Raw genomic sequence first — 11,430 nt, 5'->3', positions numbered from 1 at the left:
TAATGGCATGTTGTGTCAATCGAGAAGTTCATACCCAGCTCCAAGATGATCTTGTTGAGCACTTGTGGGTACTTCATAGCAGTTGATTGTTGTGATTCTATATTGCTCTTTATCTACTTCATTTGGACCCTTTCGTATGTTTGAATTTGAATAATTAAACTTGTAAACTTTGAATCCGTAATCTTTATGAATTGTGTGAACCTTAATTATTAAGTTTGGATTTAATATGTTTACAAATAATTTGCTGAAATGGAGTATGTAAATCAAAATTTAGAAAATTGGCAAAGATTTTTTTTAGGGATTTAGGTTTTAGAAGTTCTGCTAGGAACTGTTTTTATCTAGCTCCTCAAAATTGAGGAGTTAAGGGTTGAGGGGATGTTTTTAAGGGGCTAAATTATAGGCGGCAACTCCAATTCGCTAGATCGGTCGCGCACCACCCGTTGGATCAAGCCGAGCTGCATCGTTGGATCAAAATTCAGATGGTTTTACTCTTTTTCTTTAGTTGTTGCGAAATTAACCTAATCTGCAAACATATCACAAACACATGTCAATTTTCAATTAAGCGACGTGTCATACTACGCAATAGTTGTCTGAATTTCTATGGGTATTTCTTGGACTTGGAGTGCAACCGTATCAAATAGTATGTGTGGGTAGCATTCCATGTCTAAGTCAAAGTTCAGCACGATGGCCCAACCAGACGTTAGTTTTATTGGCATGAGATATGATATTACTGGCGTGAGAACTCGGCCTCCTCCCCCCCCCCCTCCCGCGCCGCGTGCCGCTCCGGCCGCGGCGGCCACCAGCCTCCGTCTCTGCCCGGCCGGGCCGAGGCGCCACCAAACCCGCTGGCCATGGGCCCCAACCCCCGGCTGGATCCCATCGCCCGGTCAGCTCCCCTCGCCGCGTGGGATCGGTGCGGGACGCGCCGCAATCCGCTGCGGATCCGCCCAGATCCGCTCCGCCGCCCCCTCCCCCTCGCCCTCAGGGGTCAGCGGCCCGACCCGGCTCCCCGGCGCGTTTTCTGCTTCCTGGCGAAAGCTCCAAGGCGGGTGCCGCGTGCGGGCCAGCGGTCCATACGGAGCTCCCCTACCCCGGTGGAGGCCGGCTTAAATCCATCGTGGTTGTGCCCTCCCCTGCATCGTCCATTTCCTCTTCGAGCGACGAGGGTGGATGGACAGAGGTCAAATCGAAGCAGCAACGCCGTGCGCTCAGTAGATCTTCGGGCAACTCCAGGCGCCGCCAGCCTAGGCGGATGGGCAGGCGCCCCGCCATTAAGGAAGACGCGGGTCGCGCTGCTTTCTTAAGACAGTTCGACGGCCGCTGCTTCAGATACCTCAGTAGCGAACACCGCGCGCATAGGCTGCCGTGACCCTCTCCGGTGCATCATCTGCAAGCTGCAAGGCCATTTTGGTAGAGAGTGCCCACAAAACCCCAAGAATAAGAGGGGGCCGGTCGGCGCCACCCGCGGCCCTGTGAGAGAGCGCCTGCGCTGTCCTACGCCGCGCAGCCCGCCGACATGAGTCGCCAGGCCCTCCTCACCGACCCCTCGCGTCACCCCAGATCGAGCCACAAGGTGGTGGTCTCCACCCCGGCCACGAAGCACCAGGAGTTCCTGCTCCGGAAGCACGTTGTGCTCCTTACGGCCGCGTCGTCGCAGCACGCCGCCAACCCCATGTCGGTTGGCCGCGCCATCGAGGAGCAGCTCCACACGCCGCCACACCTGCTGCGCATCACCAGCCACGACCCTGAGGATTTCCTGGTCCACTTTGAGCTCCCGGCGCACAAGGAGAACGCGGCGTCATCAAGGTGGACGGCGTCGAGTTCGCGGTCAAGGGGTGGCATGAAGACGAGCATGAGGCGTCGGACAACTGCACCCTCCACGTCCGCGTCGTCATCGAGCGCATGCCCATGCAGCTGTGGTCGCTGGAGGGATGGAGGAGGTCCTCGGCGATCTCTGCATCGTCGATCGCCTTGATAGCCGCACCCACGAGCGTGGACATACCAAGTCCTTCGCCTGCTGGGTGTGGACGACCGACACCGCGCACATCCCCACCAAGCGTGAGATTTGGCGCGCGGCTCGCGGGGCGGGGCGGGTCGAGACCATGCTCGGGTTCTCGCCGCCGAGCCGTCAGGTGGCGCCCCCGCCCGGCATTAGGCGCCGTGAGCTGCTGGTGCATGTCGACAGGATCGAAGACTGGACCCCCCCGCACGTCGCAGTCCTCCCGCTCGCGCCAGAGCGGCCTCCCCTCGTCGGAGTCAGGTGACGACGCTCCTTTTTCGGCGGTGTACCCGGCGACTTGGACCTGGCACGTCGAGGACGGGCAGGGACGCCGCCAACCGCCTGCGGTGGCCCCCTCGGGCTGCCATGGGCTGCAGCGCGGGGCGGGCCGCCGGGACCACGACGGTCGCGATGGCGAGCGTGGTGGACGGCGCTCGTGGGCGGACACACTACTGGGCCGCGGGCATTCCAGCCGGGCCCCGCCGGCGGCGAAGGAGCGCTCCCAGCAGCCGCGACAGCGTAGCCGCACTCCCACCAGCAGGCGCCGCGACAAGGGCTGCAACAGGGCGGAGGTCACCATCCGCGCCACACCCCCTCTGCCGCTGCGTCGGGCGCCCTCACCGCCCCCTCCCCCCTCCAACCGTGCAGCGGAACCACGACGCCGTCGACCCCATCACCGCGTTCTTCAGCAGCAGCGACACACAGCTCCCTACCCCAGCACGCGCTGAACCTGGGCAGGCTGAGCTCGAGGAGGCCGTCGCGGACGCCCTTGCCGCCCCGCTGGAGTTCGACATCGACCACGCGCATGCCAGCGGGGCGGAGGCGCTGACCCCCGGGGGGCCCGCAGGAGGCATGCAGTCAGCTTCGGTGCATGCATGCAAGACCTCGGCCCCCTCGGCCGAAACCATGACGGAAATCGGGGCTGTGATGCACCAGGTGCAGCAGATGCAGATCGAACTCGACGGCTCCGCCGCCCGGCTCCTCTTCCGCAACGCCCCGGAGCCGCTCATCGCTGCTGCACCTCCGGCCCGCAGGCCATCGGCACAAGACGCGCACCCCTTCGGCCCCCGTCAGGCACAGCGCCCGCCAGGCGGCCAACCCCTCCTCCACCCCGGTTGCGCAGCGGGCTACCCTACGCCTGGTCAAGGAGATCGGCGTGCTCGGTCCAAGGGAGCGGATGACGGTGAAGGCGGCGGAGACGCTGCTGCGGCGCTTTGACGAGCCGCTGTCGGAAGACGACATCGACTGCATTGCCAGGCTCACGCGCCTCGACATCCAAGCGCTGCACACCATGGCCAGCCTGGCCGGCCCGGACGATGCAGCGCAAGAGTAATCCATGTTAGTCGTCAGTGTAGTTAGCCTCCAGCGGCATCTGCCCTTCAGGCAGCCTGAGCTAGGTTTTTACTTCATGATTAGTGTAGGGACTCGAGGATTAGCTAGATGCCAGTGTAATTTGGGGCCTATTGGTGGACACTGGCTCTCCCCGATCGTTCGGTGGTGTAGTTGTATGGGATGCAGTTGTACCTGTTTCTTCTCCGAGATAGTAGAAATTTGGTCGCCGGAGCACCTCTATTTGCATTATGAATAGCACAACCGTCCCAATTATGAATTGGAACGTCCGTGGATTGAAATCGCCGGCGAAGAGGGCCACCATTTGCGAGGTTGCAGATGCACACAGCCTCGCCCTGCTGTGCTTGCAAGAAACGAAGATCGACGCCTGGACACCAGAGCTAGCCAGGGAGGTTGGAGGCCGCAGACTTGACAACTGCGCCGTGCTGCCAGCGCTGGGCACCCGAGGCAGTGCCGCCATTTTCTGGGACTCCACCAAGATCACTATAGCCACGCAACTTGTAGGGCAGTTCTCCATCACTGCAAGAGCGCTTCTCCCCCACGGTGGCATCGCCTTCTGGATCACCACTGTCTATGGTCCAACTGACGACAACAGGAAAGATGATTTCCTCGCAGAGCTGAGCGGAAGCAGGCCACCCCTAGGCGAACCGTGGCTGATCAACGGTGACTTCAACGTCATATACGAGGCTAGAGATAAGAGCAACCATAACATCAACAGAAGGATCATGAGCTGATTCAGAGATGCAATTGACCGAGCTTGCGTGCGAGAGATAAAGTGCAAAAACAGGCGTTTCACTTGGAGCAATGAGAGGGAGAACCCCACCTTTGTCGCCATAGACAAAGTCTTCTGTAACCAGGAGTGGGAGGTGATCTTCCCCTCCTACACACTCATGGTTGCATCCACTTCCTGCTCCGATCACTGCCCCCTGTTGCTCACGGATGCAGCGGCGCCACCAAGAAAAGCAGTTTTCAAATTTGAATCCTTCTGGCCCAAGTTCCCGCACTTTCAGCAGACGGTCTAGAGGGCATGGCAAAGACCAGTTAACCATTGTTGTCCCTTCACCAGGATGAAAATCAAGCTAAGACGTACAGCGGCGGACCTGAAGATTTGGGCAAAGAACTTTTTCAGCAACACCAAAATGCAGTTCCACCTTGCGTCTGAAGTGGTGCTAAGACTCGATGTGGCACAGGAGAGACGGCAGCTCACGCCAAGAGAATTCTGGCTGAGGAAGACCCTGAAGCTGAAGATTGTGGGACTCGCAGCTCTCGAGCGAGTGCGGAAGAGGCAGGCAGCACGGACCACCTGGCTCAAAGCGGGCGATGCAAAGACAGCATTTTTTCAGGCCAAGATAAACTCCCGTAGAAGAAAGAACTACATCCACTGTTTGGAGTCAGAGAGCAGACAAGCCACGGATCACAAAGATAAGGCCAAAATGATCCATGACCATTTCACCAAGCTCCTGGGCAGCAAGGAGAGAAGAACGAAGATGATCGACTGGGACAGGATACAGCTGCCCCGTCTGCAGGCCGGTGCAGGCCTCGACAACCCATTCACAGAAGACGAGGTCTGGGCAGCAATCTGCGCGTCACCGGCCGAGAAGGCACCGGGGCCGGATGGCTTCAGCGGGGCTTTCTTCCGAGCATGCTGGCAAACGATCAAAACGGACGTCATGGAAGTCTTCCATGCTTTCTATCATCTCGCTGGAGGAGACTTTGCTGCTCTGAACCACGCCATGATCATTCTCCTGCCAAAGAAGGATGGCGCAACAAAACTGTCTGATTTCCGCCCAATTAGTCTCATCCACTCGGTGGCAAAACTGGTTGCAAAAGTGCTTTCAATCAGACTCGGAGGTGTGCTTGATCAGCTCATTTCGCCGGCCCAGAGTGCTTTCCAAAAGAAGAAGGGCATCCACGACAGTTTTCTTTACGTCCAGAGCGCGCTGCGACAGTTCAAGAGGAAAAGATCACCGATGCTCCTACTGAAGATCGACATCGCCAAGGCTTTCGACACGGTGTCATGGGAGTACATCCTCGAGCTGCTGCAACACATGAACTTCCCGGCGCGCTGGAGAGACTGGATCGCGCTACTCCTCTCCACCGCGTCTTCCGCCTGCCTGCTAAACGGAGATCCGGGCCCTGCGATTCTTCATCACCGAGGGCTGCGGCAAGGCGACCCGCTCTCGCCGATCCTCTTCATCCTGGCGATTGACCCCCTCCACCGACTGCTAGAGGTGGCGCAACAGGCCGACACCATCGTGCCACTGCCGACCGGCGCCGCGCGCATGCGCATCACGCTGTACGCGCACGACGCGATCTTCTTCGCAAATCCGGTGCGTCAGGAGATCAACGCCATCATGCAGCTGCTGGAGGGGTTCGGGGACGCGACGGGGCTGCGCCGCAACCCTCAAAAGTCGTCGGCGGCAGCACTAAACTGCGGCAGCGTGGACCTCATAGACGTGCTCCGAAACTTTGGCGGCGCCACAGTGGGCTTCCCGATCAGATATCTAGGCCTCCCACTATGCATCGGCAGGCTACGGCTAGTGAATATTCAGTACCTACTCGACCGCATCCGCGCAAGATTGGCGGCTTGGAAGGACCGGCTCCTGCCGATCGCCGGGCGCCGCGTACTCGTCAGGTCCATCCTATTAGCGCTGCCAGCCTTCGCCATGGCGGTGCTGCGAATCCCAAAGAAATTCTACAAGGATGTAGACAAAGCGCGGCGTCGGTTTTTGTGGGCACAGGACGAAGAGGTCACCGGAGGGAAATGCAAAGTGAGCTGGCAGCTTGTCACATCTCCGGTCGAGCACGGCGGCCTCGGCATCCACAACATGGAGCGTCTCGCCGCGCCCTGCGCCTCCGCTGGCTTTGGCTCGCGTGGATGGACCCGGCCAGGCCATGGACGCAGCTGGAGATGCCCTGCGACGACAAGGATAGAGCGCTCTTCGCCTTGGAAACGAGAGTGACAGTGGGCGACGGCAACAGAGCGCTCTTCTGGCACTGCTCCTGGCTCGGTGAACAGCCATTGCGGCAGGTCTACCCCGACCTATTCAAGCGCTCAATCAGGTAGAACCGCACTGTCGCAGAGGCGACTCGCGATGACAGATGGATCACGGATCTCAGGCGTGACAACAGCCTGGAAATCATCCACCAGGCTGTGCTGCTGCAGCGACGCATCAGAGAGGCAAACCTGGCGCTGCATGGAGGGACCGAAGACAAGATCACCTGGAAAGCCGGTGGAGATTACACGGCGAGGTCAGCGTATCTCTCCCAACTCCCCCCGCAGGCCGCGACCAACCTCGGCCATGAAAAGCCGGGTATGGAAGATATGGGCGCCCGGAAATATCAAGTTCTTCCTTTGGCTGCTGCACCAGAACCGGCTCTGGTGCAACGATCGCCTACAGCGCAGGGCTGGGAGAACCCCTACTTCTGTCAGCTATGCTGCCGTAACCTTGAGTCCTCCTTCCACCTCTTCTGGGAGTGCAACATATCAAAGGAGGTTTGGGTAATGACAGCCACCTGGGTAGGCTGCGCGACACTCTCCCCAGCATCCTGGAGAGCATGCAACACCACAACGGAGGCCATCACCGCAATCCTCAACTCCGCGGCGCCACGGTAAAGAAGAGGAGTCAAGACGATGGTGGCATTGGTCACCTGGCAAATCTGGCTTGAGAGAAACAGATGCACATTCAGAGAAAAGACACCAAGTGCACGCAGTATAATGGAGGCCTGCCGGACAGATATCGAACAATGGAGACTCGCCGGAGCACATGCCATAGCGCCCCCTTTCGGGGATACAACGCGAGAAGTAGGCTAGTTCTTGCTAGGCAGTGGAGGGAGTAGTCCTGCTCACTCCTACTACGCCTCTGTATACCTTTTTCCTTACTTTTTTGTGTCTGATCAGTTTGATCACAACACTTTTGTAACTCTCCCCTGCTAAGCCAATGAAAAGCCAGAAAGTCCGGATCTTTCAAAAAAAAAAGTTCAGCACGAGCAAGTTTGCTGAATTGATGCGTTTGGAACGACTCAAGAGGCTCACCTTGTGGTGAACATGAGGATCTGGCGTCTGTTAAATTAGTCGCGACGCCTGAGCAATCAGATGGATCAGCAAAAACGCTTACAGAAGACTGCATCCGCGACGACAGATACGTCCATCTCCAACCACACTGCTGCAGCGTGGTTACCATCTTAACACTTTTTAGAAAAAAAATCATGAGATTGTTATCCTCGTCAGCGAAATGTGATGGCCAATTTTCAGAGACAGCAGTACAGTGTCGCGTCCAACAGTTGGGGATAAATACAACTTTTCCTATGATTTGAAGTGAAGGTTGTTGGGGATGATACAGGATGTAATGGAATCCCATCTCTAAATGATCTTATATTTAGTGTCAAAAATTATCTTAAATTTTGGGACGGAGGGAGTACATTCAGCAAAAAACAAACCTTCAAGCAACAAAGCAGTGACAAGAAAACCACCATTATCTTTTTGATTATCCTTTTGAGTATATAATAAAAGTTGTTGTCCTAAACTTGTAGTAAAGACTAAAGAGTAGGACCGAAAATCAAAGTTGGGCAACCTAGAACACAAATTTGACAGTCTAGTTAGGATTCAGGTAAGGGAATGGCGAGCTATATCAGAACCAGAATTAATAACACATGTATTGAGAACCAGTGCTCCCTTCGTCCGAAAATACTTGTCATCAAAATGGATGAAAAGAGAAGTACCTAGAACTAAAATACATCTAGATACATCCCTTTTTTATTCTTTTTGCTGACAAGTATTTTCGGACGGAGGAAGTATTATTTAGTGTACTAAGTTCAGCTAAAACTGCACTTGCAACCAACAAAGCAGTGACAGGAAAACCACCTTTATCCTTATTACCATTACAAACAAAGAAAGTTTGCCGTGCTCAACCTCAACTAAAGAGCAGGACCCAAATCAAATGAACAACTTACAACAGAAATTTAACAGTCTATTCAGGATTCATCCAAGGGAATTGTGAGCTATATCAAAACCAGAATTAAGAGTGCACAAGTACTTTAGTGATGAATGCTGAACCTGTATGTATGTTATCACCTCGGTCTTACTACAAACATACAAGTATCAACGAGTGAATCACGTCGTTTGCTGCCCCTCAAAAGATCATCTTTCCCCGAGCAAAAAAGAAGATGAATTGACTGTGTCGTCCAGGTTTGTTTAGCTGCACATTTCTCGATGCCATCAATTGAAGGCCACGCGGGTAACATACATGAAACTAATATTTCTTTACCATGCCTCTACCCCTATATGCTGCGATATAAAAGGGACGATCCACAAATAAACATACCAAATCTTACAAATGCATAAAAACAGAGACAGCGTTGGTGGATAACAGACTGCTATATGTTGAGAAGAGATGGTCCACAGATAATCACATCAAATCTTTAAAATGCAAACTGTAGACTGGAGATATTTACGTGCATAAAACAAACGGAAATAAAGAGGTGACAATAACACAGATAATGTAGTCTCAATATCTTATATTACCCACATCAGGGGCTAACGGGTGGCCAGAATAATTAGTGCTACATGACAGCAAATAGATTAAATAGGTAGGTGGATTCTTACAACTAAACAGTACCATTGGCCTTACAAAGTCTTGGCTAACAAAATCGTTCAAAGCAACAACGGCATGCACCTGAACACAAGACTGTTAACATAGGAGTTGGGACTTCTCCACGCAATGCCACGAAATCAAGAGAGTAGGTCCATGTCAACCATTAATTTTCACAAAAGGTGTCGTCCCATGCTAGGCACGTGATGTAGCACAGGATCTCAGTGACCAGCTGAGGGCAATTCCGCAAAACAGGGAGTATAAGGCAGACCCTTCATGCCTTCAGTGCAGATAACATGCACTTTCTGATTATCCATGTCATACGACAATGTCATGTTCTTCTTGTCAGTAAGAAAAATGTTGTTGCAATCCGGATGAATTGCAAACATCACATAGGAATCTCCATCTTTACGGCAATTCCTTCCAAACAGCTCCAAAACGTTAACAGTGTGCTTTAGGGTCCACTTTCCAGTATCATAATCCTCAAGGACCCAAATATAGAGTTGGCAATCACGAGAATTATCTATCCACCAGGCATACAAGCGTCCTTGAGACTGCCCAACATCACAGACACGTCGTTGAGAGTGCCCAACATCACAGATACGTCGTTGAGAGTGCCCAACATCACAGGTGTTTGGCATTTGAATCTCCCTCCAAACTTTCCCCTCCACGTCGACTGTGGCTATTCTCTTATCAAGGGTAGGCAGATGGATAGTGCCACTCAGGAAGACCTGTGTGTATATAACATGATTCACGGGAGGATCTTTTGTCCACTTACTTTGCACATGAGTCCACCGTCCAGTTTCTGTCGAGTAGATTGCCACTTTGTCTGTAATCGTTCATAGTACCAACCATCTGGTTCTTGGGGGCAAACACCACAAAACGGGATGGAATAGCAGGGTCAAAACCTAGGAAAGCGATCGGATCGCGACCTGGAAATCCGACAGGAGGCAGCACAGTCCACTCTTCGGTAGCAGGATTGCAGACAACATAATAGGACTCGTCTCGCAGATTATTCGAGCAGATGCAGAGGAGAAGGCCCCCGCAGACGTGTTTGACAAAAATGTGGCAGTAGCTTTCGCGCAAGAAAGGGAGAGATGGGTCGACCAGAGGCGGACCTCTCCCATACAAATTGCGGAAACAAAGGCGTCCGGCTTGGTAGTAGAAGAAGCCAGAGAGGGTCTGTGGCGACCTCTTGCGGATGTCAGGGGCTGAGCAGAGAGCAAGCCACGGCTTGGACACGCACTTGAAGCGACAGAGCGACTTGTAGGGCACTCGTGAAAGGATCTCGACGAGGGCGCCCTCGGGAAGGTTCGGCACGGGCTCCAGATTCTGCTTCTTCTCCTGTGCAAATGATAGCAACGGCTGGTTCAGATTCCTGATTCCTTTTCTTGGATCCAAGATTGGTGGAAGGTCTTGTTAGAAAAAAAAAAGGAGATCGAAGTGGCGTGGAGCAACCTCGGAAGCTACATGGACAATGACGGGGAGCGGCGGCGTAGAATGGGGCGGGGCGTCCTCGTCGCCGCGGACGGTCGCCGGTGGATGGCTCTGCACCGTGCTGCCATGCTCGCCTTCTCCTTCTCCACCTCCTGGCGGCATCGCCTCCTGCCCGGCCCGCGGATCCGTGCCTCGAGGCAGTCGATTCGACGGTCACGACGCCGGCCGCCGCTGCTCGCCGGGGCTAGGGCGCGGAGTGGGGATGGGGCGGCGGCTGGCTTGAGACTGGGAGCGTGAGTCACAGGGAGTCCTGTGAGAGCGCGTGTACTCCGTGATGACGGGCTCTAGGATTAGTGTGGGCTCCACAAACGGCCCAACGGATCCTCATACCCTCTCAGCCCCTCTGCCCTTCTTTCCATCCTAAAAAAAAGCCCTCTCTCCTTTTTGTGGAAGAAAGAAAAACACCCTTGGCTTATTTCTGGAAAGAGTGTAAAAGAGCTTTGCATGAGCAGAATGTATATAGTATTTTTTTTGCAGGTTCAAAACTTGTATTACCCAGTTGATATTAGTACAATCCATCGCAACCAGTTCTAACACATCCGGAGGAGCCGAACCAATCCAGGCCATGGTTCTACCTCACTAGTGCAGAACCGGCCTTTAGTGCCGGTTCGTAACGGCCTTTAGTGCCGGTTCTACAGCCGGCACTAAAGAGTGGGGACTAAAGGTCCCCCCCTTAGTACCGGTTCGTCACGAACCGGCGCTAAAGTGCGAACACGTGGCATGAGCCAGGCCCGGGTGCGCGTAGGGCTTTAGTACCGGTTGATAACACCAACCGGTACTAAATGTTTGGGTGTTTTTTTTTCATTACATTTTTTTTGTTTGCTGGTATTTCACGATACTACAAATTGTACAACGTTATGCATATATATAAATAGATTTTCTCGTACGTATAGAACCGCATACATATATATATATATATATATATATATATATATATATATATATATATAGAGAGAGAGAGAGAGAGAGAGAGAGGGGGGGGGGGGAAAGCAA

At 54.0% G+C, this 11,430-nt stretch overlaps 1 protein-coding gene across 1 annotated transcript; it reads right to left on the bottom strand.

The window, feature by feature from the left end:
- Positions 1–8,849: 8,849 nt before the first annotated feature.
- LOC123099479 (F-box protein At5g07610) lies at positions 8,850–10,710 on the bottom strand. Its single transcript, XM_044521632.1, has 2 exons — positions 10,399–10,710; positions 8,850–10,284 (listed from the first exon to the last, which is right to left on the bottom strand). Exons 1-2 carry the CDS (start codon positions 10,537–10,539, stop codon positions 9,715–9,717), a joined length of 711 nt encoding a protein of 236 aa, XP_044377567.1. The 5' UTR covers positions 10,540–10,710; the 3' UTR covers positions 8,850–9,714.
- Positions 10,711–11,430: the final 720 nt, after the last annotated feature.

Source organism: Triticum aestivum, chromosome 1B, assembly GCF_018294505.1.
Source record: "Triticum aestivum cultivar Chinese Spring chromosome 1B, IWGSC CS RefSeq v2.1, whole genome shotgun sequence".
Lineage (NCBI taxonomy): Eukaryota > Viridiplantae > Streptophyta > Magnoliopsida > Poales > Poaceae > Triticum > Triticum aestivum.
Note: the sequence above shows the minus strand (reverse complement) of the source record. Positions and strands in the feature narration are given on the sequence as shown.

Excerpts from the sequence above, each read along its gene's own strand:
- LOC123099479 (XM_044521632.1), bottom strand. The coding sequence starts at position 10,539 with ATGCCGCCAGGAGGTGGAGAAGGAGAAGGCGAGCATGGCAGCACGGTG. Across the intron at positions 10,285-10,398 it reads TTGTCCATGTAGCTTCCGAG|GAGAAGAAGCAGAATCTGGA; the intron begins GTTGCTCCACGC and ends TCATTTGCACAG.